The 26,208-nt window shown below is 39.6% G+C and overlaps 1 protein-coding gene and 1 non-coding gene across 2 annotated transcripts; both read left to right on the top strand.

The window, feature by feature from the left end:
- NUFIP2 (nuclear FMR1 interacting protein 2) lies at nucleotides 1–23,878 on the top strand. The gene is made up of 4 exons (XM_059380537.1): nucleotides 1–511; nucleotides 6,067–7,791; nucleotides 20,744–20,776; nucleotides 23,685–23,878. Exons 1-4 carry the CDS (start codon nucleotides 229–231, stop codon nucleotides 23,735–23,737), a joined length of 2,094 nt encoding a protein of 697 aa, XP_059236520.1. The 5' UTR covers nucleotides 1–228; the 3' UTR covers nucleotides 23,738–23,878.
- Nucleotides 21,484–21,617, top strand: LOC132004663 (U4 spliceosomal RNA). Its single transcript, XR_009400610.1, has one exon. It is a non-coding gene; the product is annotated as a U4 spliceosomal RNA (small nuclear RNA).
- Nucleotides 23,879–26,208: the final 2,330 nt, after the last annotated feature.

Raw genomic sequence — 26,208 nt, 5'->3', positions numbered from 1 at the left:
GAGGCTGTGGCGAAGGGGAAGGAAAGAGGATTTGGGCTAGGGGCGGGGCCTGCGGCCCAGCGTGGCTCCTGATTGCTGGAGCGTCGCTGCCAATCTCGCAGGATCGCTCGGTTAACCAGTGCGCTGGCTAGACGCGCTCAGATATACTGAGTGAGCCCCGAGAAGCAGTCTCAGATCCTGACGGTGCAGCAACCCGCAGCCTCAGCCAGGGAGTCCCAGCCGCTTTCAATGGAGGAGAAGCCCGGCCAGCCACAGCCTCAGCACCATCACAGCCACCACCATCCGCACCATCACCCCCAGCAGCAGCAGCAGCAGCAGCAGCCGCATCACCACCACCATTATTATTTCTACAACCACAGCCACAACCACCATCACCACCACCATCACCAGCAGCCTCACCAATACCTGCAGCATGGAGCCGAGGGCAGCCCCAAGGCCCAGCCGAAGGCGCTGAAACATGAGCAGAAACACGCCCTCCAGCAGCACCAGGAAACGCCGAAGAAGAAAACAGGTCTGGGAGGGAGGACGAGTGGGGGAAGGGGAGTGAGGGTGGGGGGTAGGGGAGATGGGGGTGGGGCTGGATGTGGAAAGCGCGGACGCGGTCGGAGTGGTGTGCGTGTGCGTGTGTGTGTGTGCACGTCTGTGTCTCTGTGACCTGCGGGTCTGGGGAAGCCCCCTTCCATTCTCCCAAAGCCCGGGCTGGGCCGCGGGGTTTGCAGCGCCCTCTCCTTCCCCTCAGCACGGGAGAGGCCCAACCAGGCCAGTGTGACCTTCCCGGCCCCCGCCCGGGCTGGAGGGAGACCCGGAGGGTCGGCCTTAGAAGTCTAGCCTTACTATTCCTTTCCCGTTTACCTTCCTGAGGCCCCAAAGGAACCTTAATCTGGTGGCTCTGAGTTGGGGTGACCACAGCTCCCCCCACCAGAAGCCTTCGTGGTGTAGCTCAAGAAGGCCTAGCGAATCCCGACTTGGGTGGTGTCGCGAGACCCTTTTGCAGGCGGCGAGGCGAGGGTAGGTGGGCAGAATTGAGGAAGTGTCCTCCCTCACTCGCCACCCCAAGCCCACCTGTGGCCTTGGGGTTCCTGTCTGGGGGGGCGGCCGGGACCCCTCGCCTCTCGAGTCATTTGCACCTCTAGACGCCCCTCTTGGGCAGCGGACCCCGCAGTCTACCCTTACGGCTCCTCGCGAGGCCGGCGCCCCGGGCCCGCTCCCCCCAGAGCCGGCGCGGCTGGAATGTTCTCTCCTCCTCGCGGGGCCGCTTCCTGTCCGCCATGTTGGAAGCCGATTCCTGTCACCGACTCCGGCCCAGGAGCGGAGGGGGAAGGGTGTCGAGGGGGCTCGGCGCGGCGGAGCTGGGGGGCTCGGGATCCCTACCCGCGGCCGCCTTGCCCCCCCGCACTGCGGGGGCGCCGTCGCCCCCGGCCCGTGGCCGCCCCTCCCCCCGTCGCCGGCCGGGTTGTGTAACCCGGTGGCGGCCGCGCGGCCCCGGGCGGGTCCCTGGGGTGAGGGGCGGGGGCGGTTGGGGTGGGGGAGGGAAGCGGCCACGAGGGGAGCGGCCTTCACCGGGCCCCGCGCGCCGGCGGCCGCGTTTCCCGCTCCCGGGTGCGGCGGGAGGCGCGGGCGGTCCGGGAGAGGAGCCGGCCTCGAAGTGGAGCCAGGAGCAGGAGGCCGCGGGCGGCGGCCGCGGCGCTCGTGGGGGCGGGGGGGCGGGGGGGGGGGGTACATTTTGGGTAGAGGCGGTGCCTGAAGGCCGGGTGGGGTACCCAGCGGGAACCAGGCTCCCCGGTCACGAGTTTCTCTGCCACAGGAACCTCGTCTCCTGCCAGGTTCGCTCACGACTCCGCCTCTCAGGCTTTCACTTGGGCCCTTTCCTCCTAACAGCTTATTTTTTTTTTTTTTTTTTTTTTTACAAAAAAAGCTTGTTTAGCTTTTTCAAGCCCCCCCAGCATTTTTCTGGGCTTGGGTAGTGATTTTTGAGGAGCGAGATTAGAAAAATGATTGGATGGGGTAGCGGGCGAGGTTTTTTTTGACCCCTGTTACTTGTCCTTAAAGGAGAAACGAGGTGGTTCATCCATGCGGTTGGTTCACTACCATCTTGCTTTGGACGAGGCTTTTCCCCTGTAAAAAGGAAAGGTGTTTTCCTATTTTCAAATTGATGCCGAGCCCCAAACTCTTGATTTGAACAATGTTAAATTGAGGGTAAAAGTCATTTTAGACAACATTTGAGAAGAAATGAACTTTAAAAGTTTGTGACTAGGCAGATTTTTACAAATTAAAGGTTCTTTATAAATTGGAAGAGAAATGAAGGGAATGGTAAGAAAATGGATGTTAAACCCAGCATATCAGATGTGATACAAACAGTTACTGAGAGCTGGAGAAAAATTACTGTTCTGTTGAAGATTTAATGTAATTTGAAGACTGAAATTGGAATGCCAGATTTTCCACTTTGGGGGGTAGGGACATCAGGTGTGCAGTAGAAATGAACATATATATGTATTGGGAATTAATCTTAACGGGTTTGGAACAGTTTGAAAACTATCAGAAGGTATACATCACTAAATGTTTTAACCTTAGGTCTTTTTCAATTTAGAGAAAAGAAAATCTTTATTGTGGTTGCTTGGAATATAAAGCAGTATTACTGTTCAGATTGGAAAATTTTATTTAGTTGGTCAGGTATTAATATACCCCACCCCTGAACCATTCAGCCCCCGGCGTTCTTCAAAGTAGTATGTCTAATCCAGGAAGAGGATAAAGAGGGGAAACTGGATTTAGCGATTTTGAGAGAATGTAAACAATTTGGGATGAACAGTTTTCCATGTGTGGCCTGGTCACGGTACTGTGGCGTCAATGTGTGTAATGCTAATTTACTAAGAAAACCGAGCATTTTTGAAATGTGTCTGTAATATGTTGAAGTGGGCTTTTATGACCCATTACCCACAAACCTATAAAGAGGAACCCGTTTTCTTTTACCAGAAGAGGGCGCAAGAGAGGGCCAAATGTGTTCAGTAATTTGGGTTTCTAATCCAAAAGCTAGATTTATTAGGACTGAAGTTTTGCAGAGTCCATTTGAAATAGGGTTAGATACTTTAGCATGGCAAACCTGAATAGTGAAAGTGCAAAGAGCCCTTTGATTTCCCTCAGTGATTCTGTGGTATTTGCATTTTTTCTTAAATACCTAAGTTTTTAAAAGAAAATGCCTCTTCTACACTTTGTGTAAGTTTCTATAGAAAAAAATTTTAAAGACTTTATTTGACAGAGAAAGAGAGCGTGATGGGGTTGGGGGGGTGGTGCTGAGGGAGAGGGAGAAGCAGTCTTCCCGCTAGACCAGGGCTCTGAGATCATGACCTGAGCATAAGGCAGATGCTTGACTGAACCACCCAGGTGCTCCTGGAAAAAAACTTCAGTTAAATGAGAAAGGTTTTTGTTACTAAAACTTGGGGGTGGAAGTATGGTGGTTTTTGAGCTGTTATTAAATTGTTAGGTGATTACTGATATTGGAACCACTAAATATTAGTAATTTCAGGAAAAACTATTCCGGTTCACTTAAAAGTCCTGGCTTTGGTCCAGGTTAGTTTGGACATTGGAATTTTTTTTTTCTTAAAACTGCTTACCTTTGAGAAAGTTATGACTAATAGGCCCTAGAGTACAAAACCTTTGTTTAGCCTGTTAGCATGAAATGGTGTATGTAGTGTTTTTGTTTGTTTGGTTTATTTGGTTTTAGTCTAGGGGTACACAGGTAAACTTGGATCTGTTAAAAACAATGAGAGCCTCTATTTAGGAACTTGCTGCTTTTCTAAAGAAAAAGAAAAAAGAAACTTTCAGAAAACATTCCAAGGAATGGTCTCTTCTTTACTAGTAGTTTCATAGTTAGAATTTTACCACCAAAAATTTGATTTGATTGGCTATCCTAAAATCACTTTCAGCAGTCAAAATTTAAATACAACTCTGCAAAAGAGCTTTAACAAAATAAATTGTTTTGTGGTACAGATTTTGTGCCACTGCATCTTAGGAACGATTATAGTCGTGAGTTATTTTCTGAAAGTTAATACAGTGGGAGAAAATGCTTTTGTTTGTTCATTCGTAGCATCATAATCTTTTTTTCTCTGATACGAAATGAGTGCCTTAAAATTACAGTAAATCCTGTTGTGCATCTTCCCAGATTGTTCTATTCCACATCAAATTATTTTAAAACAATGGTTCTCACACTTGTTTAAAACAAAACAAAAAAACCCCAAAAAACCTTAGATCCCTTATGCTTTTAAAATTCACAAAGAGCTTTTACTGTGGGTTATGTATCTATTGATGTTTACTGTATTGGGAATTAAAACAATTTCAAAACAAGAATATACAGCTCACATTCCTTTTAGCCTTCACAGGCTAAAGACCCACAAGAACGAGTGAATAAAAGTGACAAAAGCAAATTACTTGGTATTGATTGGATGCCCCGCCCCAGTCCCTTGAAAAACTCCCTTAAATGAATTTGTGTGCATCCTTCTGTTACGTATCTGTTTCTAATTACTTGACCTCAAAATACTTTTGGGAACTTTTCATAGAAAGGTAGATAACTAATACCACTGTTTAAACTGGTAAGGAAATGGGAAAAAACTGTTGTTTAGCCTAGTTGAATAACATATAGTAATAAACTGTTTATGGCAGTTGAAAGTCTGAAACTTGAACACCATGACACGTTTTAAAGTTAAATACTTTTTAAGGTGCTTGGGTGGCTCTGTCATTAGATGTCTGTCTTTGGCTCAGGTCATGATGAGGGTTCTGGGAACAAGCCCCACATTAGGCTTCTTGCTCATTGGGAAGCCTGCTTCTTCCTCGCCCACTCGCCTGCTTGTGTTCCTTCTAGCTGTAGCTCTCTGTCAAATAAATAAATAAAATCTTTAAATAAATTAAATAACTTTCATTGTAATTTTGTTAGTAAATAATATTGCATCACTTGTAGGCAGTATTACATAGTAATGGGAAACTATGTTGGGTAAACTGTAGTTCACATTTCCAGTTCTTTACTTTGTGACTTGGGCAAGTTAATTTCTCTGAGAGTCTTCTTACCCAGATGTAAAATGAAAAAAATGTATCTTAAAAGAGTTAGAAACATTGGTACATAGGTATTTTGGTTTCATACATAAATAGTATGATCTAATGTCTGGGAAATATTAAATTCAAGACTACTGTAGAAAAAGTTCACAGGTAGTAGATTTTTCTTCAGCAGAATGCAGTAGAAACTGCTTATGGTGTACCAGCCATTTATGGGTTCATAGAAAGGGATTTTTTTTTTTAAGATTTTACTTATTTGAGAGAGAGCAAGAGAGCACGAGCAGCGGGGAGGGGTAGACAGTTAGTTGTCGGAGGGAGAAACCTACTTCATGCTGAACAAGGAGCCTGATGATGTGGGGCTCAATCCCAGGACCCTGAGATCAGGACCTGAGTTAAGGCAGATGTTTAACTGACTGAGCCACCCAGGTGGCCCTAGAAAGAGATTTTTTAATTCTACTCTAATATACAATTAATGTATCAACATAACTTGATTTTTGCCCAGAGGGTAGCTCTGCTCTTAATTGTAAAGGAAATTTTACAACAGCCTGTGAGAACAATGGGAAAGTTGATTCTGAGAGAGTATGGCATACAGCTTAAGAGGTCTTGTTCTTCCTGAACTCAGACTTTGGTTTGAATTCCAGCTTAGTTCAGTCTCTTGCTTGCTAGACTTCATGGGGCTCACAAGTGTTTTCTCGTAGTTGTGAAATAATAACAGATAGTCAAGCTAATGTTCATAGCATAATGTCTTTAAATGTTAGGTACTATTGGTGTGCCTGGGTGGCTCAGTGGGTTAAAGCCTCTGCCTTCAGTTCAGGTCATGATCCCAGGGTCCTGGGATCAAGCCCCTCATTGGGCTCTGTGCTCAGCGGGAAGCCTGCTTCTCTTCCTCTCTATCTCTCTCTCTGCCTACCTCTCTGCATACTTGTGATTTCTGTCTGTCAAATAAAATCTTTTTTAAAAAAGTTAGACTGTTGTAATCTGTATATTGTAATTGTTTTTTAAAAAAAATTTTTTTCCCCCCTCTAGGCTATGGTGAACTAAATGGTAATGCTGGAGAAAGAGAAATATCTTTAAAGAGCCTGGGTTCTGATGAAGCTACCAGCCCTATTTCCAGGGTCCTCAATGGCAACCAACAAGTTGTAGACACTAATCTGAAGCAGACTGTAAAGGCCAGCACCTTTGGGAAAGCAGGAATTAAAACCAGGAATTTCATGCAGAAAAACAGTATGGACAAAAAGAATGGGAAATCTTATGAAAATAAATCTGGAGAGAACCAGTCTGTAGACAAGACTGATACAGTAGCAATTCCAAATGGTGTTGTAACAAATAATTCTGGTTATATTACTAATGGTTATATGGGCAAAGGAGCAGATAACGATGGTAGTGGATCTGAGAGCGGATATACCACTCCTAAAAAAAGGAAAGCTAGGCGCAATAGTGCCAAGGGTTGTGAAAACCTTAATTTAGTTCAGGACAAAATAATGCAACAAGAGACCAGTGTCCCATCCTTAAAACAGGGACTTGAAACTTTCAAGCCTGACTACAGTGAACAAAAGGGAAATCGAGTAGATGGTTCGAAGCCCATTTGGAAGTATGAAACTGGGCCTGGAGGAACAAATCGAGGAAAACCTGCTGTGGGTGATACGCTGCGGAAAGGCTCTGATATTAAACCTGGTGTGAGCAGCAAAAAGTTTGATGATCGGCCCAAAGGAAAGCATGCTTCTGCTGTTACCTCCAAAGAGGACTCGTGGACCCTATTTAAACCACCCCCAGTTTTTCCAGTGGACAATAGCAGCGCTAAAATAGTTCCTAAAATAAGTTATGCAAGCAAAGTTAAGGAAAACCTCAACAAAACTGTACAGAATTCTTCCGTGTCGCCATCTTCATCTTCATCCTCTTCATCATCTACTGGGGAAACTCAGACCCAATCTTCAAGTCGGTTATCCCAGGTCCCTATGTCAGCGCTGAAATCTGTTACTTCGGCCAACTTTTCTAATGGGCCTGTTTTAGCAGGGACTGATGCAAGTGTGTATTCTCCAGGGGGTCAGCCACTGCTAACTACTGCTGCTAATACTCTAACACCCATCTCTTCTGGGACTGATTCAGTTCTCCAGGACATGAGTCTGACTTCAGCAGCTGTTGAACAAATTAAATCTAGCCTTTTTATCTATCCTTCAAATATGCAAACTGTGCTGTTGAGCACAGCACAAGTGGATCTGCCCTCTCAAACAGATCAGCAAAACCTGGGGGATATCTTCCAGAATCAGTGGGGTTTATCATTTATAAATGAGCCCAGTGCTGGCCCTGAGACTGTTATTGGGAAGTCATCAGATCATAAAGTGATGGAGGTGACATTTCAAGGGGAATATCCTGCCACTTTGGTTTCACAGGGTGCTGAAATAATCCCCTCAGGAACTGAGCATCCTGTGTTTCCCAAGGCTTATGAGCTGGAAAAACGGACTAGTCCTCAAGTTCTGGGTAGCATTCTAAAATCTGGGACTACTAGTGAGAGTGGAGCCTTATCCTTGGAACCCAGTCATATAGGTGACCTGCAAAAAGCAGACACCAGTAGTCAAGGTGCTTTAGTGTTTCTCTCAAAGGACTACGAGATAGAAAATCAAAATCCTCTGGCGTCTCCTACGAACACTTTGTTAGGCTCCGCCAAAGAACAGAGATACCAGAGAGGCCTAGAAAGAAATGATAGCTGGGGTTCTTTTGACCTGAGGGCTGCTATTGTATATCACACTAAAGGTAACTCGTTTTTTCTTATATAAAGATTCTTACTGGTCGATTTAACTTATATTTATTAGCTGGTGTATTATGGGTGAATTTTGGAAATTACTAGGAGATTCTTGAAGAATTTGTGAACTAAGTTGACAATAACAGTGGATAAAGCTGCTGATAAACTAATTCAGAGTCTTTGGCAATAGTACTATTTTGAAGAAAAAAAATTTTTTTAAACTTAAAAGCATTTAAAAAAATATATATATATACACACATATACATATATACACAGTGTATTTGACTTCCTACACTTAGTTCAAAGAGTGAAGAAGGGTGGGGTTGTGCCTAAAGGGATGACATATTTTCTCTTGGGTTGTTTTTTAAATTTTTCTTTGAACAGATGCTCCCTCTCCTTTGCTTTTTATATCATAACGCTTCTTTATTAGTGAGCTCACTTGATAGTTCTAATATGTGTAAAATGTGTAGGAGCAGTGTTTTTGAGGAGGAGTCCAAAAAGATGGAGTGGCAAACTAGTTTTTCTTTTACACAAAGGAATAATGGGTGCTGAATGGTAACTGGAAAGTAATTTTGATAACTGCAACAGCAAGCCCAGTTAGCATTGTAGAACCAGGCACTTGGAGTCTGTACTTTTCATAGCCCTGAAGCCTGTGTTTAAAAAAGGAATCAGATATCTTTCAAGTTCATGCCCATAACTTTTTTTAGAATATGGTTTCTTGGTGTCTTATTTTACTTATTTTTTTTAAAGATTTTATTTATTAATTTGACAGAAATCACAAGTAGACGGAGAGGCAGCCGGGGGGGAGGGGGAGCAGGCTCCCTGCCGAGCAGAGAGCCCGACGCGGGACTTGATCCCAGGACCCTGAGATCATGACCTGAGCCGAAGGCAGGGGCTCAACCCACTGAGCCACCCAGGCGCCCCTGGTGTCTTATTTTAAATTAAAATTAATTTATTTCAGAGAGAGAGCACGGGTAGGGAGGGGCAGAGGGAGAGGGAGATACACAGACTCCCTGCAGGGAGTCCACCTCTGGGCTTAGCAGGACCCTGAGGTCATTATTTGCGCTGAAATCCAGAGTCCGGTGCTTATCTGGCTCTGCCGCTATTTGTGTCTTAAAAATCTGCTGTATGGCATAACTTATTTAAATACCTACAGCAAATAACAAGGCTTAGTGAATGATGTTTACAACCTTGATACTTTTGAGAACAGTAGTTTTCAGTCTTCCATTTCCATATTCCCCTCCTCCCCTAACAGAAATCTATACCCCGTGTGTGCATACACACACCTAAGATATGCTGCACATTCCCATTTTTAGTATTGGCTCATTTAGGCAGTGACCTGGAACTTCAAGGAAGGGGCAGCATAAGTGGGGATGAGGTAATTGCCATATTCTCCCTGGAAGAATCACTGCCTCGGAGATGAATAACAAAGCTATTTATGTGACTTTTAAGCAAATTTGCCGCCTCTGCATACCTTACCTTATCTGCAAACTGGAAGACATTAGTAAAATGAACAGATGTCCATTTACTATTTTTCTTCTTTTTAAAAAATGGGAGTAAGTAGTAGTATTGCCTTATGGGAGTTTAGGAGTAGAAATCCTGGCAGATAAAATTACCTGTCTTCACTTTTTTCTCCAGCACTGCTGTTTGGAAATAAATGAATTGACCAAGAAGTGGGTGTTTTTAGGAAAGTTAAGACAAAAAAAATTGCATAGTTTCTTAAGACTTGTGGTTAATTATAAGTTAAATTCTGCTGGGGGAGTTGGCGTTTCTGGTGGTATCTTCTGTGCCATCGGCCCTCCAGAGACCTTTACTGGGAAAATCTTTACCTGAGTATTTTGTATTGGTGGTCATTATGTGAACCTGAGAGGATATCTGGTTTTCTTCCACAGCCTGTGAAAAAGTCTGGGACAAGTTGTTCCATTAAGTGGCTCCTAGTTTTATATAGATTTTTATTGTGAATTGTAAGCCTTTTTATTTTTTATTTTTTTAAAGATTTTATTTATTTATTTGACAGAGATCACAAGTAGGCAGAGAGGCAGGCAGGCAGGCAGAGAGGAGGAAGCAGGCTCCTTGCTGAGCAGAGAGCCTGACACGGGGTTCGATCCCAGGACCCTGGGATCATGACCCGAGCGGAATATAACCCACTGAACCACCCAGGCGCCCCTTGTAAGCCTTTTTATTTTATTTAATTTATTTATTTATTTATTTGAGAGACAGACAGTGAGAGATAACATGAGTGAGGAGGTCAGAGGGAGAAGCCGACTCCCAATGGAGCTGGGAGCCCGATGTGGTACTCCATCCCAGGACTCCAGGATCATGACCTGAGCTGAAGGCAGTTGTCCAACCAACTGAGCCACCCAGGCGCCCCCCTTGTAAGCCTTTTTAAATGGGAGTATTAACTCCAATTTATTTCTAGGTATTCTGTATGCATTTTCCATATAGGTAGGCTAACTAGACATGAAATCAGTGGTATTTAGATGAGCTAAATGCCCCTACATGGATGCAGTTATATTTAATTTTGCTAATATTAACGAATGATTTGCTTTAGTGAAGTGCATCAATTTGAGTTTTGTAGTTGAATATTACTGAGATTAAATTGGTATTGATTGTGTTGTTGCTGCATCCCCCCTACCCCCAACAATGGATAACATTCAGTTCAGTTAGTTCCTAAAGTGGCAGTTTCTTTGTATTACTGCCAAATGTGGATTGGTTCATTAGGTCACTAATTTCTCTTTTCTTTGAATTTGTTTTGAATTACAGCCTTTTAAAGATCTGAAGTTCTGGCTTGCCTTTTTTTTTTTTTTTTTTTTAAAGTTAAACTCTAAAGAAGGTAATCAGTTGTGCTTACTGGAATATCCTTTAAAAGAGCACCTGTATTTTTTTTGGTCCTTTAGCGTAGTCTTCTCTTTAAATGTTCAAAGGCGATCACTTACAAAGTTAGTTAGGCTCAGGAATAGAAGTTCTTATGCATACCTCCTAACTTCAAAAATAAGTTCTTCAACAACTTTATTTGGAAATAGTAGGTAAGAGGGTGCTTAGTAAGTTCAGTAGGAATGGTGCATTTTTTAGATTAAACATTAATTACTTGCAGCCTTGGAAGTATGTTCAGTACATTTGAGGATATGAAATAAAGATAGATACATGAGGCATAAAAAAGGGATTGGTGGGAATTATAACTCTTGGGATTTTTCTTTTAGCTTATGATACATGTTATGCTATTAACTTTTCCTTAAGAAACAGGAGGATTAATCTTTATATTATCTGGAGGAATATTGTACCATTACATAGTAGTATTAATATGTATGGTGAGACATGGGTCCTGTTTTCTATTTTTCTCAAGTGGCACTTAAGGGGTGAACTTTAAAGTGTTACCTTTTTAAATTGGCCATGAAAAAATTTATATTCAAAAGTGGAAACTATAATGAACCCCAAAGTACCCATCGTCCAGCCTGAACATTTAAAAAGCTTAGTCATTCTTATTTAACCTATCTACCTTCAGAGTTTCTTTGGTAGGACTGTCAAGAGCAAATTCCAGGTACCTAACATTTTGCTCATTGATACTTCCATTGTGTTAGAGTGATAGATTTTAATGCACGTACTGGACAGACAGCTGTTGCCTCCTTTAAAGCATTTAGTAGACCCTAACTTTTTGAGGTGAATCTTTGATTTTGAAATGGTCATTTGAAGTTATTTGACTCAGAAAAGTCATTTGAAGCCAAATCTGTTGAAATAAGGTAGGTTGATGTGAGTTGTGTGTTTGGTCAGTGTTTAAACCGGGTTGATATATCTTGCCTAAAACTGTGCTGAAGGTTATCAAGCATTCAGAATGCTTGTATTTTTGTAGTATTCATGAAAAAATAATTTGATATGGTAAATTTTATCCAGCATGTAGAGATGGAAGGGGAGATGAATAAAATAAGGTGTAATTCTTGATGGTTGAAGTGAGTCAGCATGGCAGTTATCTAGTATAAAATATACTTGAGGGGACACCAGGCGCTACAGTATAAAACTTTAAAAATTTGTTTCTCTGTTACTTATAGGTTATTGGCATAAATGATTTGAATTCACTAGATCTGGCCTACACCTTGGAATTAAAATGTATTTTAACTTACTAGGTGGTTCTCACTGCCTGCTGGGATTGAGAACTCGAAATCTAGAGAGCTTTCTTCAGCTTAATCCTTTTTTTCTTTTCTCTGACACAGTTGTGCAGTAATTGTGTGTGTGTGTGTTTTCCTTTCACTTATTATGTACTTATAGGCAAAGTACTTCACTTAGTTATGGAAGATTTTGCAAGATTGAGTCTTTTTCTTTGTAGAGCTTAAGGAGAGGCAAAAGTACACAAGTTTATCAGGCAAGATTTTAAGTGTATTCAGATATAAATAGAAGACTTCAGTGGAAGGAGAATTTTTAATGGAGTAAAGGTGGGAAGAGTAAAGGCAGGGTATGTTTTCATGGAGGCAGCAGCGTTTAATAAGAGTTTTGATGGACGTTTAATAAGAGTTTTGATGGACGGGGGAAGATTTTGTGACTTATGGAAATGCAGATAAGAGGAAAATAAAGAATAGATAAGTTGGAGAATTCTGAGTAAATGTAAACAGTGAAAGGGTTCTGCTTTGGTTATGGTGAGGGGACATAAAGAGAAAGAAGATAAGTTGATGCCAGATCATTAGGTCGGTCTGGAGGCAGGTGGGAAGCCACTGAGTATCAGGGAGATGGGCTTGTGGAATGGAAGTGACTTAAACTGCACGGGAGACGGATGAATGCCAAAATGTTCCTAATTTCTGTGTACTTGAAAAAAATCATTTGTTGTTCTTAAGTCTGTGCTTCTAAATTTATAAAATAGTACATCGGCCTTTGTTTTATTTTACTGAAGAGCTTGAAAAACTGAGTTGTTATTATAGACCTGCATTCAGGTAGATTAATGTGGCACCAATTTGTAAGGCAGATTGGAAGGCATTTTTCTAATGAGCTCTTAGAATAGTCTAGGCAGAGGAGTAATGAGATTTTCCCATTTGTATTTGTAGTCATATGGATGTTTTGCTTATCTGAAGATAAATACTTAGTTTAAAAAGGGGATTTTAGGTTTGGGAGTGAGGAAGTTGTTCTACAGGGTAGGAGGAGGCAGGAGACAAGTTATGGGTTAATCCATCAAAGGGGGAAAGAGGACTTTTGTTTACAGAAGCATCTGAATACTAAATTTTCTTTTTTAAACACAATGTTGAACAAGTATTTTCACCTTTACTGCATTTTACTATTACTGTTTCGTGATTGCTTATAGCATCACAGCTGTCTTTCTCATAATCTTAACTACAGGTGCCTAAAGATTTGAATTTGGTTTCAGCCCTAGTTGAATTTCTTAGAATGGGGAAGGATCCTTTTGTCCCCCTCTATAATATGGGACATAAAAGAATGTTTGTAACAATTTAACGTGATTGTGAGATCTTTTTTTTCCTAGTGACTTACCATTTTAGCATCTGTATTAAGCTGCTTGATTTTTCATTAAGTCTGCTTTTATGAGTGCAATAGTAATGAATTTACTTTGGTATTAGTCTGAAAGGTAACTTGTAAAGAATTTATAGAAGGTAAAATTTAACTCCCAGATTTTATTAGCTTACCTCCTGAAAGTGAGGAAAGAACCACCCATGCTATAAAAGCAGAAATTGTCTATTACTATCTTAGTAATAGCAGTTTCATTATGCCAAGCAACTTGAATTTGATATTTTACCTTCAGAGTAAACTGGATTAGAATAAGCATAGAAGTAGAAATGAACCAGAACTCAAAAGTTTCTAATGTATATATTTAGACATAATATATACATATATATGTATAATATACTATGTATATATATAATAATAATATAATATGTATATATAATAATATACACATATGTATGTATAGACATAATAATGTATATATTCCAAGTTTCTAATGTATATATTTAGAGGTGGTCCAGACAGTTCTATTTAGTCTGGTTTGGTGTAACTCCAAATTGGGAATATAAGATTGAAATTGATCCAATGAAGAGTTTTAAGTATCTCCTGAAAAGGTGATGACTTCTAACTACTTCAGTCAGTCTAGGGCTTGTGAGTTTGAGCTGCACATTAGGGTGTAGAGGTTACTTTTAAAAAATTTTTTTCTAGGATTTTATTTTTAAGTAATCTTTACCTCCAGCATGGGGCTAGAACTCGCAACTCCAGACCAAGAGTCATGCACTCCACCAACTGAGACAGGCAGATGCCCCTAACATTTTTTAAACAAAGATAAATTTTTAATTCTCTGGTATAATCAAAAATGGAAAAGGAAAGGGTGGGGAGAAGATTCTGACAGTCGTCTTTGCAAAAGAATAGGGAGGTACTATGGAGTGGTTGAGGAAGGAAATCAGAATAGCAAAACAGGGTGAAGCATCAAGTGGTAAATTGACCTGGGGGAGGTTCTCAATTGTGGCAGTCCTCTTTTTTAGCCTTGTATTTGACTGACTTCCTTTTTTGGTGAGGAGACATGCTTTTTATTTTGGTTTTTAGACTTTAAAAACTTAATATTTAGATAGAGTGTGTGCTTGAGTAGGGGCAAAGGGAAAGGGAGACAGAATCTCAAGGAGACTGTCAGCACAGAGCTGGACACAGGGCTCAATCCCATGACCCTGAGATCATGACCAAAGCCAGAATCAGGAATTGGCTGCCCAACTGACTGGGCCATCCAGAGCCACCCAGCCACATGCCCTGAGACATGTGCTTTTTAAAATGTTTAAATATTTTGGGGGTGCATGGGTGGCTCAGTTGGTTAAGTGTCTGCCTTCAGCTCAGGTCATGATCCCAGGGTCCTGCGATCAAGCCCCACATCAGGCTTCCTGCTCGTTGGGGAGCCTGCTTGTCCCTCTCCAACCCTCCTCCCCTGCTTATGCTTGCTCGTTTGCTCTCTCAGATAAATAAATCTTTAAGAAGTTTAAATGTTTTCAGAACATTTTTTAGGATTGTTTATTATTGTTGTTGTTATTGTTATTATTATTATTTTTGTACAGAGAGGAAGTGTGTGAGGGCAGGGAAGATGGGGAAGGCCAGAGAGAGAAAGAATCTTAAGCAGGCTCTTAGCCCAGCACAGAGCCCAGTGTGGGACTTGATCTCACCACCCTGAGATCATGACCTAAACGCAAACCAAGATTCAGATGCTTAACCAACAGCCACCCAGGAGCCCCTTAAATGTTAATATTAAACGGGGACAATAGTATCATTCAATTTTAAAAGTTTAAAAAAAAAAGGTATCAAGTTTAACCTTTAACCTTAGCTTTAGTCTTTTTCTTCGGAGAATTAAATGCAGAATTTTTTTGTTGGACCGTATGTAGTTGCTGTTTTTGTAAGTTGAAAATGGTTGAATATCGGTTTCAATGGACGTAATACTACTTTGTTATATTTTTGCTTCCTGACTGATTTATGAGTAGTATTTTGTTCAAATATTTACATATAGCACCAAGCTCTGTGAGAAGCAATTGTGATAAGTAGATGAAAAGAGAGTATTCATGTCTTTAAGGAATTCAGTCTAATAGGGAACCATACATGGAAGGAAGTACATGACTAGTGTCAATGCTCTGTAGAAAAATACATAAAATGTGTGTGGAACATAGAGAAACTCCTAAGGGAGGTGGGAGGGTCAGAGAAGGCTAGTCAGGTTTTAAAAAGAAGTGGAAATTGGTTTATTTATTGTACAAGGAAAGTCATAACTTTTTTAGGTTATGACTTTTGAAATGAAATAATATTTGAACATGCTAGTCATTCAGAGTGATTCAAGGAAAGTGAGTGATACAAGTTTAAAAATCTTTAATTTAGTTGTCCAGTTTATTTATTGATGTACAGCTGTGTCAAATGCTGGAAATTTTATACAAGTGAACAGATCTAGTCTCTGTAGACCGTGAGAATCCATTGAAATGTTTTGGTCCCTTTCAGATTTATATTTTTAGAGGGAGAGAATGATAGCCATGGTGTAGAAGATAGAAAGTGAGACCCGATTAAGGGTGAGAGAAGCCTCTTAAAAAAAAAGATTACACGGCAGAAGTGTTCATAAGGTACCACTGCTTGAACAAGGCAGTGACATCTAGCTAGGGGAAAAAGAGAGTGACTAGAAAGTTAACAGTCTTAACTTTGAATAAGAATTGCCGTAGTTGAACACTCCCTCCCTAAATTCTCTAATTTGCATTTCCATAACTACTCACTTTCCTCCTTTTTACATCTTCAGCATAACCTGCCTGGTATCATTCTCTTTTTCTCAAATGTTGGTGTTCTTTCAGTCTCCCTTTCATGCTACTCAAACTCCTCTGAGTAATCTCATCCAATTCTGTCACTGTGTATTAAGCTCAAAACTTCAACTGCTTTTACTCTGAGTTCAAACCACATATATTCAACATCATCACTCTAGTCTTTGTATATAACACTGAATTCATTTTTTTCCAAACCTTGATGATTAGGTTATATGGATCCTGTCTCTAAAATACCCATTTTTTTCCTTTCTATCTCTAATACAACTGTCCTAATTTCTTCACTTTTGCAGTAACATTTACTGGGCTCTTTTTCTGTACAGTAGTCCCACCTTATCCGTGGTTTTGCTTTCCGCGGTTTCAGTTCCCCACGGTCACTGTGGTCTGGAAGCAGATGATCCTTCTGAATCGTCAGAAGGTCAGTAGTAGCCTAATGCTACGTCACAATGCCTATTGTCATTCATCTCACTTCATCTCATCACTAGGCATCTATTCATCTCACATCATCACAAGAAAAATGGTAAGTACAGTACAGTAAGACACTTGAGAGAGAGCACACTCAACATAACTTTTTTTACAGTGTGTTTTATTGTTTTATTGTTAATCTTTTACTCTGCCTAATTTATAAATTAAACTTTATCATAGACATGTATGTATAGGGGAAAACATAGTATATGTAGGGTTTGGTACTATTTGCAGTTTTAGGCATCCGCTGTTGTTGGGGGAAGGGTCTTGGAACCTCTCTCCATAAGGGGGATGACTGTGCTATCACTTCACCCATACTCTGCAGTTACCTCAATTATTACTGATAATTTAGTATGATAATCTCAGATATTTTCAGTGGCTTCCCTTCAGCTGTATGGTTTAAATAGGAAATTTTCCTTTGTATGTGCTTTTGTGCTATCCCCTGAGTAGCAGAATAGGGGTCGGTCTCTCCTTGCAATTCTAGTTACTTGATTCTGTCTTGTAAACAAAAACAGCCATGGCTAATATATAAAATGAGTGTGACTCTGTTTTAAGAAAACTTGACTTGCAAAAACAGGCAATGGGTAGAAATCAAGTTTGCTGACCCCTGCTTTAGCATACCTCCTACTTGAATATGACCCAGGTTTGTTTGCATGTTGATACTTCTATCTAGAAAAGCTGTTTCTTCTACTAAGCTCACGGAGCTAGAGCCTTTCTGGTTTCACATCTATATCCCTAAACCCTAAATAGTAGTTTTTAAACTACTATTTGAAATTTAGAACTTCTAAGTTATTGGACATCTACTACAGGGAGCATTGTGATAGGGAGCTATGTAGGAAGTAGAAGTGTAGTCTGCTTTAGAAAATTGAATTGAATATTAAATTTTCTTTCCTGATGAGGTTGTGTAACTAAATATTTGAAAAATTTTATATGATAAAATTTAACATTTGGATGGTGGCAGTCTTAATTGCAGAATTTTAACAAAATCACCTACTTTGGTATATTTTCAAAGCAGAAACCATGACTTCCTATGGCCATTTCTCAATAACTATTTGCATAATTGGGTGCTGGGATCCAACTTTAAAAAGAACTGGGAAGTAAAAGATTTTGGGGGAGATGATGAGGGCAGTATTAGAAGTAGACTGTGTTACGACACTGTATAGTTGAATGTGCCTTACTTTGTTCCGCTTCTCTTATGGTAGTTAAAACACTGGTTTTGTATTTAGAATCTGCATGGGGAGTTTTGTAACTTCAAAAAGGTCAAAAATACCATTTTTTCTTTTCCTATATATTCTCTATTACTAGGTTCTTGTTAATCATGCAAACAATATTTGATTTAGTCCCTTCTTTCTAATCTTCAGTTAAGTTCCATAGAAACTTAAAATTCTAATCAAGGACATCAAGTTGCTACTAGTTATAGAAGTATTTAATATTAAATAACTAGAAGGAGAGTTGCATTAATTTCTCGTTCAGCATTTCAGATAACGTTGATTTATTTCTTGCTACAAGCTTGGTTGGCCATGGCTAATTTTTTAGCTAGGTCATACATCCCTTTACCTTCCTCAAAAAGCATAATCAAATTCACTGCTCCAGAGCCCGTATTTCAGTGTAATAAGACTTTCTTACCAGAAGTCATGTAAAATCTATGTTTAAAACCTAAAACTGAATCAGGACTAAGCTAAGGAAATGATTTCAATCCATTAAAGAGCTTGGGTGGTTTCAAACAGTTGTATTTTGTCTTTAAAATTTAAAAGTACTGAAGTACTTCTCTGGACTCTTGAGTGTAGTCCCTCCCCATCTCCTGCACCAAAAAATGATGGCAGGGTAAGAGGCAGGTTGAGGTTTGTGATGGGGGAGGAGAAAAGGAAATGTTAAAGCATAGGTGGGTCAAAAGGGAAAGTTTCGGTTTTTTCAACATAATATAACTAAATACACATTTATCTTTACATTAAACAGACTTAACAGTAGTGAGCACTGAGTAATCAATACATACAGAACTCAGGAATTTATTTGTTGGAAAATGGATTTCTGTACTTTGACTAAAAGAAAAAAACATTTGTGTTGGATTAATGTTTTTGAAGTCAGGTCAACCAAGGAAAGGCTGATCTTTGGACTTCTTAAAATAAGCCATTCTGAAGTACAGAAATGTTTAGGATAACGGCTCTAAAGACCATTTCAACTATTCCTAATTGTCTGAAACTAATAGAAATTAGAGAGATAGATACGAGTGTCATGACTAGAATAACCTTCCTGCTTTATCTTCTTTTTTCCAGATTAAATTGATCACAATTCTCTCCCCTTAGACCTAGGAGATCTTTGGATGGGTATCTGTCTAGTGATTTTTTTTTTATTTGACAGCGAAAGTGAGCACAAGCAAGGGGAGGGGCGGGGGTGAGGGAGAAGCAGACTCTCCACTGAGCAGGGACCCCAGTGGCAGGGGCTTGATCTCAAAACTTGAGATCATGACCTTAGCCCAAGGAAGACGCTTAACCAACTGAACCACCCAGGTGCCCCTGTCCAGTGATTGAAAGCCCATAGCGTCCTTCTATGCTCTTGGACCAAGTGATAACTAGTGTATTACTTCCCAGGTTTTATTTAATCAGGCATTTATTTTTTTTAAGATTTTATTTATTTATTTGACAGAGATCACAAGTAAGCAATGAAGCAGGCAGAGAAAGAGGGAAAAGCAGGCTCCAATCCCAGGACCCTGAGATCATGACCTGAGCTGAAGGCAGAGGTTTTAACCCACTGAGCCACCCAGGCACCCCTAATTGGGCATTTATTGTGATACCTTGAATGCAGTGTTATCTGTATAATTAGTTTGAATAATTAACCTATTTTTCCAAACATAAAATTCTGACAAATTTTCAAAACTTAAGAGTGAATTTGATGAGGGATAGAGGGGAGCAGGACGACTGTGATCTACCCTTCTCTGCCTCTATCCATAAACATAAAACAAAAAAATAATAATTTGAGATTTTACACTTTTAGCCCTGGAGAGAGATTATGTTGTACCTTACTATGACCCATGTCCAGATATATTCTATCTTACTGAGCTCCTGTTTTATTTTTCTTTAACTATATTTGGCCACTGATAAATTGTATGGAATACAATTACACAAAATCCAGTTATACAGAAGAAAATCTCCTTTTTGTCTTCAGATTAACAGTTGTATGGCCATGGGAAGAACACTTATTCCATAGTCATAGTTAGGTTCATTCCTGTTACTCTGTAGTCTTTGTTTACATTGTAAGCCGAATAGAATATTTCCTTTCAAGATACTGTAATTTCTATTTTCCTGTTCTTTGGTTCTTGTGATACAGTAGTCATCTATTGTCTTACTCATCAAACCTTCAAATAAAAGCCCTCTGTGAAGCTTTCTGGAATGCTTTCAGATAGAATTTTTCTCTGTATGTCACTCTAGTTTGGTCATTTGCATATTTTCTTCACTAAGTTATCAAAGTAAGCATGTTGTGATCACATTTCAGTGGAATTAGAGCAGATGAGGATTTGTTTACTAATAAATGGGTATGGATTGGCATTTTGACCTTATGGATTAAAAATAAGAGTAGGTGTGGTTTGAAGAACACAATCACTTCCCTACAGCAAAGAGTTAAGTAAAATTTTAATAAGGCCTGTTAAGCATCATGTTTAATCAAATTTGAGGGCTTTATTCAGAAGACTTTTGGGTACCATTAGGTTATGATGGATTGCCAAAAAATACTTCATTTTTTAAATAACAGTGAGCTGTTACAAAAAGTGCCACTTTATGTCATGCTTCAGCATATCTTCACTATTTGTATAGATAGAATTGCTCTCTTGGTAGTTTAATTTCAGTCAGTAATTCACTTTTTTTTTCTAAGATTTTATTTATTTGACAAAAAGAGAGCACAAACCGAGAGGGAGAAGCAGGCTCCCTGCTGAGCAGAGAGCCTGAAGCAGGGCTTGATCCGAGACCCTGGGATCATGCCTGAGCTGAAGTCCGGCACTTAACCAACTGAGCTGTCCAGGCGCCCCTATAATTCACTTTATATTATCAACTTACGGCAATCTGAAAGACACTTCATGAGAATTCCAAGAAAATAAGAATGTGTTGTCTTATTTAGTAGAACTATGCCATTTCAACCCTACCTCTAGCCCAGTCTAGGTTTTTTAGGTTTAAAGTGAAAATTATAGCTTTAAGCTTTGCTCTACAAAACTTAGTGTATAAAATAATGTTGTGGGTTTGTTTTTTTTTTTTCTTTGCAGAAATGGAATCTGTTTGGAATTTGCAGAAGCAAGGTAAGAATGGTTAGGTTACCTAAAATGTTAGTACTAATGACTTACAGCATATGTTATGTTTGGGTAGGAATAACATAAACAGTGACCCACCAAGGAAATAGGCTTTACATTTTGAATTATTTAATAACTGCAATTAAAATACATTTGCTACCATACCAGGATTGCTAAACATGGGATAACACTGTAAAAGAAAAGAGTATATGAAAATACTCTTCACCTGCTAGGTGAAGAACATGAATTTTTGCCCCCTCTGATTATGAAAGTAAGACAACATAAATATTTTTACTGTAGGAAACCAACATGAGTAAGTGTTTCCACTTATAGCCAGTCTTTATCTGTATTTGTGTGGTAGACAAGTGGTGTTCTAAGAACTGAAGTTCATAGTTCAGAAAAATACTGGCTGTTTTAGAAGCCTTATTTGGGCTGTATATTCTCTGAAATAGTAGATGGTTAAAAATCTAAAGAACAGCAAAGTAGCTTCCTTCATGAACCACATGTATAAGATGTGAATAGCAGGAAGGCAAAGGAACTGAATAATCCACATCTGGATTGTTTGGAATTTTCAAAAAAAATCAAATTGGGTTATCCTAATTGTGTGCTTTCCTAAATATGTTAAAATGTGGTAGCTGTGGAATACCTGAAATAAGGTAAGTTTCAGTCTGGAGACCTAGTCACTAATAGATTTGGGCTTTTAGAACCCTGTAACTAGCTTTGCGCAGTGGCAGTATCGTAGCCAATGAGGTTTATCCGAGGCGCGATTATTGCTAATAGAACCCTGTAACTGAATTTCATCCATTTCCCATCCACTTTGCTAGCTAATATAAGTGAGAAAGGTCACTGTGTAAGCTAGAAGGTGGCAAGATTAAATGTACATTTCCTTGGGGGCACGTGGCTAGCTCAGTTGGAAGAGCATGGGGCTCTTGATCTCAGGGGTGTGAATTAGAGCCCCACGTTGGGTGTAGAGATAACTTAAAATAAAAATCTTAAAAAAAAAAAGAAAAAAAGGTAGGTTTCCTTGATTTCCAAGGATTGCTCCTCCTCCCATCTCTCTCATACTTAGGTCAGGTTTTACTTGTCTAACACAGCTGTGAAGATAACTAGCAAGCTCCTGAATTATTTTGAGTTGCTTTCTGTGTCCCTTTTTATTCAAAGGCAAACGAGAAAAAGTTAGACTAGAAAATATACTCTGCAAAATTAGACTTCCTGTATTTACTGTAAAATGGCTATTACTTACTAAGAGCTAGCATTATCTTCATGGCAGGTTGCTAGGGGATGGCTATTACAGTCCTAGAAGGGATTTTATCTCTGCACTAAATTAGATTGACTATTAGGCTCAGGTGAGCTTGAGATCTTTAAAGTTATATTTAGGTCTTTATACTTTTCCATTAGGTGACAAATTTTACTGGTTTCCTATTTTGTATTAAAAGCATGTATTACTTTTAAAAGTTCTTAGATAGGGGAAATGGTATGTAATAAAATTAATGCCTCTCTAGTAGAGGGGGAGCATACAGCTAAATAATTAGAATTTAGAATAGCACCTGAATCTCAGCTTATGCACATTGCAGAGAATAAAGACTGGGGGTGCTATGGGAAATTTGGAGGAAGAAAGAAGTCATAATTAGGACTGAATTGATAGTTTTCCAATCTTAACTGGAAATTTTTGGTGTTAGATGTGCCTCAAACAGTTCCTTATTAGACAGTCCATATTGGTTAAAGTTAATTTTGACTTCATTTCACTGAGAACAAAAGTTAATAAATCTGGGACGGCTGGGTGGCTCAGTCATTAAGCATCTGCTTTTGGCTCAGGTCCTGATCCCAGGGTCCTGGGATTGAGCCCTGCATTAGGCTCCCTGCTCAGCGGGAAGCCTGCTCCTCTCCCTCTCCCATTCCTTCTGCTTGTGTTCCCTCTCTCGGTCATAAATCAGTAAAATCTTTAAAAATAATAATAAATGAATCCAAGTGTTTATTTTAGTATTGGATTATGAACAATTTAAGCTTTTATAATTGGGAGAAACACATAAATCCTTTTTATTTATTTATTTTTTTAAGATTTTATTTATTTATTTGACAGATCACAAGCAGGCAGAGAGGGGAAGGGAAGCAGGATCCTCCCCACTGAGCTGAGCAGATGTGGGGCTGGATCCCAGGACCCTGGGACCATGACCTGAGCTGAAGGCAGAGGCTTTAACCCACTGAGCCACCCAGGCGTCCCCACTTAAATCCTTTTTAACTGAACTCAGCCCCTCTCTAATCTGTAGGAATTGAAGCCCTCACTGGCTAGAGGGCACTTGCTAGAAATCCTTTGGGATGCCGAACTATTGGGTCCTGGAAAAGTAGATCATATGTGTGTCAATACAAAGAAGCGGTCTTAGTTTTTTCTTATTATTATCTCTTTTTTTTTTTTTAAGAGGGGGGAAGAGGCAGAGGGGGAAAGAGACTTTTTTTTTTGTAAGATTTTATTTATTATTTGTGAGAGAGAGTGAGCACAAACAGGAGGAGAGGCAGATGGAGGGAGAAGCAAGTTCCCCCTGAGCAGGGAGCCCAATGCAGGGCTCAATCCCAGGATCCTGGGATTTTGACCTGAGCCCAAGGCAGACGCTTAACCGAGCCACCCAGGTGCCACAAGAGAGAGAACTTTAAGCAGGCTCCACACCCAGCGCAGAGAGCCCAAGGTGGAGCCCAAAACAGGGCTCAGTCTTAACCCTGAGATCATGACCTGAGCCAGAATTGAGTCGGACACTTAACTGACTGAGCCACCCAGGTGCCCAAAGAAGTGGTCTTTAAATTGTGTTTTCGTAAAAAAGGAGGCAGCTAAAATGATGATGGCTATTTGGAATATGGGTGGGCTTTTTGGCATTCATCAGACCTTATTTTTATTTATGTATCTATTTCTTAACCTTCTCTCCAGATCCCAAAAGGATAATCACTTACAATGAAGCCATGGATAGTCCAGATCAATGAAGGACCAGACTGCCTATTTGTAACCTTTCTGCAGCATTAGAGCCACCGTTCATGGGGGACACAAGGCTTTTATGCTCCTAGATCTTCAACGCAGCAGAGGAACCATAAGTAGAATCACAGGATAATATATACAAATATATATATATACATATATATATATAGTTATTTAAAAAAAAAAGGCAACTGAAAGTAATTAGACTTCTTAAGGAATCAAATTTATTTCAAGAGACTACACAAGGTTATTTAATCTCCGGTACTGAATAGTTTTTTGTTTTTTTTTGGTTTTTTTCTTCTGTTAGTTTTTGTTTTTAAGTGTGAATGCAAGTGATTAATGAATACAGACTTATTAACAAGCGTGGTTCTAAAGTTCCTGCTGTCATCAACTTGGGCAACAAATGACCCACTGGAAAGGCAGATCCACTTAAAAGATCTCTGTATCTTGTTCTGTGACTAAAGTGATACACTAATCACGGGGAACCCAGAATGATTCACCATTTTACCCCACTCCTCCCTTGATCTTTTGGTTATACTTTGAGCCCTGCGAGAATGCTGGATAAAAATGCCTTGAAGTTTGCAGGGGTGTATTTTTTTCTTTTTTTCTTTTCTTTTCTTTTCTTTCTTTTTTTTTTTTTTTTTTTTTTTAGCGAATATGATTTGCATGTCTTGCCAGGAGTTGAACAGCCTCTATGGGGATGTTGGGGAAATATTTTCTTTTCCTTTTATTTTTTGTGGGGTGGGAATAGGGGAGGGCATTGAAGTTCTATAATTCTGGAATAGTTGGTGGTACACAGTTCACTTGGCTTTGGTTACATATTGGACTTCAACAAGTGAAGAACCCATGAGTGTCATTTAAGGAAAAGTTACAGAGCAAACAATTGGCTTTAGATATTTAATATGAGAAAATATTCCTTTGCCCATATTTTAATGTAATTGTGTAAGTGGGAGCAAAAATATATTCTGCTTTTCAACTGTAGGTGCTCCAGACTTGCTCTCTGTCACTAACACTAAATGTACTGTTTTCCTTGTTTTTCATTGAACATCTAAAGAGAAACTTCTGTACCTTTCTGTAAATTCTCTTTTAATTTCTCAGAAATATCTAAAAGGGGAAGAAAAATTTCCATGAAAATTATAAAACTTTTCATGTTTTTAGCCAGTGAGGAGGTAATAAACCCTGCCTATAGAAGGTGTTTTCATGCAAACTATACTTCTGAGCTTATTAGCTTCTAACTATATCTTAATAAATATATTTTATTACTAGAGCAAAATGGGTTTTTTAAGGAAAATAATGTGAAATTCTGGAAATTTTCTTTTGGGCAGAGAAGAGCATTAGCCCTGTCTTATCATCACATTGCCATCCTGTTGCACTGCAGCTTGTATATAGCATGCTGAAATAAATTTTTTTGTGTGTGTGCAGAAACTAAGGGTCCAATTTAAGATTGGGTGATGTTAGTGGCATAAAAACAAGTTCTCTGGCCTGACATAGCATCACATTACACACACACACATACACACACACACACACACAAATTAGTATATCCATGTATGTCAAATACAGGTTAAAATAGCAGGGCATTTATATAGAGAGGTGTAGTCTTCTAATAAAAGTAGACTGGATCCCTTTGGGGGAGAAGGTACCTACTTTTGCTCAAACCCTTTGCTTAAGAAATGTCCAGTTTTGAGCGACTGTAGTATGGATGAGTTTTCTTGTTTTGTTGATTATTTGAGACTTTTAACAAGTAGTTTGTGAAAGAAGCTGTTGGGCTCAACATAGAGTAGAGAAAATATCTTTAGTCTGGATTTCTGCCCTGCTTAGATTTTTAAAAGTATAAGCATGGATTGCCAATTCCACTTGATGTAAACAAAACTTTTTATACATAATATATATATATAATAACTTATTGTATCAGTCCAGGTTCAGAAACTTGTGGTAGGCCAGTTCCAGATAGTTTCATTTCACCTGTAAACTGTATCACTTTTACTGATATTGTAATTTTCAAATGTATAATATGTTTACAGATGTGCCCTGCATTTAGTCTGCCTTGTTCCTATTTTGATTTTTGTTGAGTCTCCTGCCTGCTTGCCAAAAGCTAGGATGCTTCAGGCCCATGTACAATTGAAAGCAGAGGCATCCTTGAGCTTTAAAGCATTGAACAAACTGGAAATTGCAACATACCACATACTGAAGTGAAAGAAGTCTGTGTTTCTGTGTTTTTTTTTTTTTAAATAAAAATTTTCAAAAAGTTAAAAAAAAAAAAGAAATAAGGTTGATTAAAGGACAAAAAGGCTCCAGTTTGTTTTATAGGTTTTAAAGTTCTGCTGTGTGTTCAATTGCCTTGTGTAACCACTTGTCGCCTTAGGGCCAGATTCCCCCTGCACCTCCCCCCTTCTTTTTTAAATGTCCATTTTGCTTGCCTGGAATTTAAAAGCTCTTCTGTCTCACAACTCACAAGAAACTTTCTGGGTTTGTGACA

The sequence above is a fragment of the Mustela nigripes genome, chromosome 16 (genome assembly GCF_022355385.1).
Source record: "Mustela nigripes isolate SB6536 chromosome 16, MUSNIG.SB6536, whole genome shotgun sequence".
Taxonomy (NCBI): Eukaryota; Metazoa; Chordata; class Mammalia; order Carnivora; family Mustelidae; genus Mustela; species Mustela nigripes.
The sequence above is the reverse complement of the archived record's forward strand: the minus strand, read 5'-3'. Positions and strand labels throughout refer to the sequence as shown.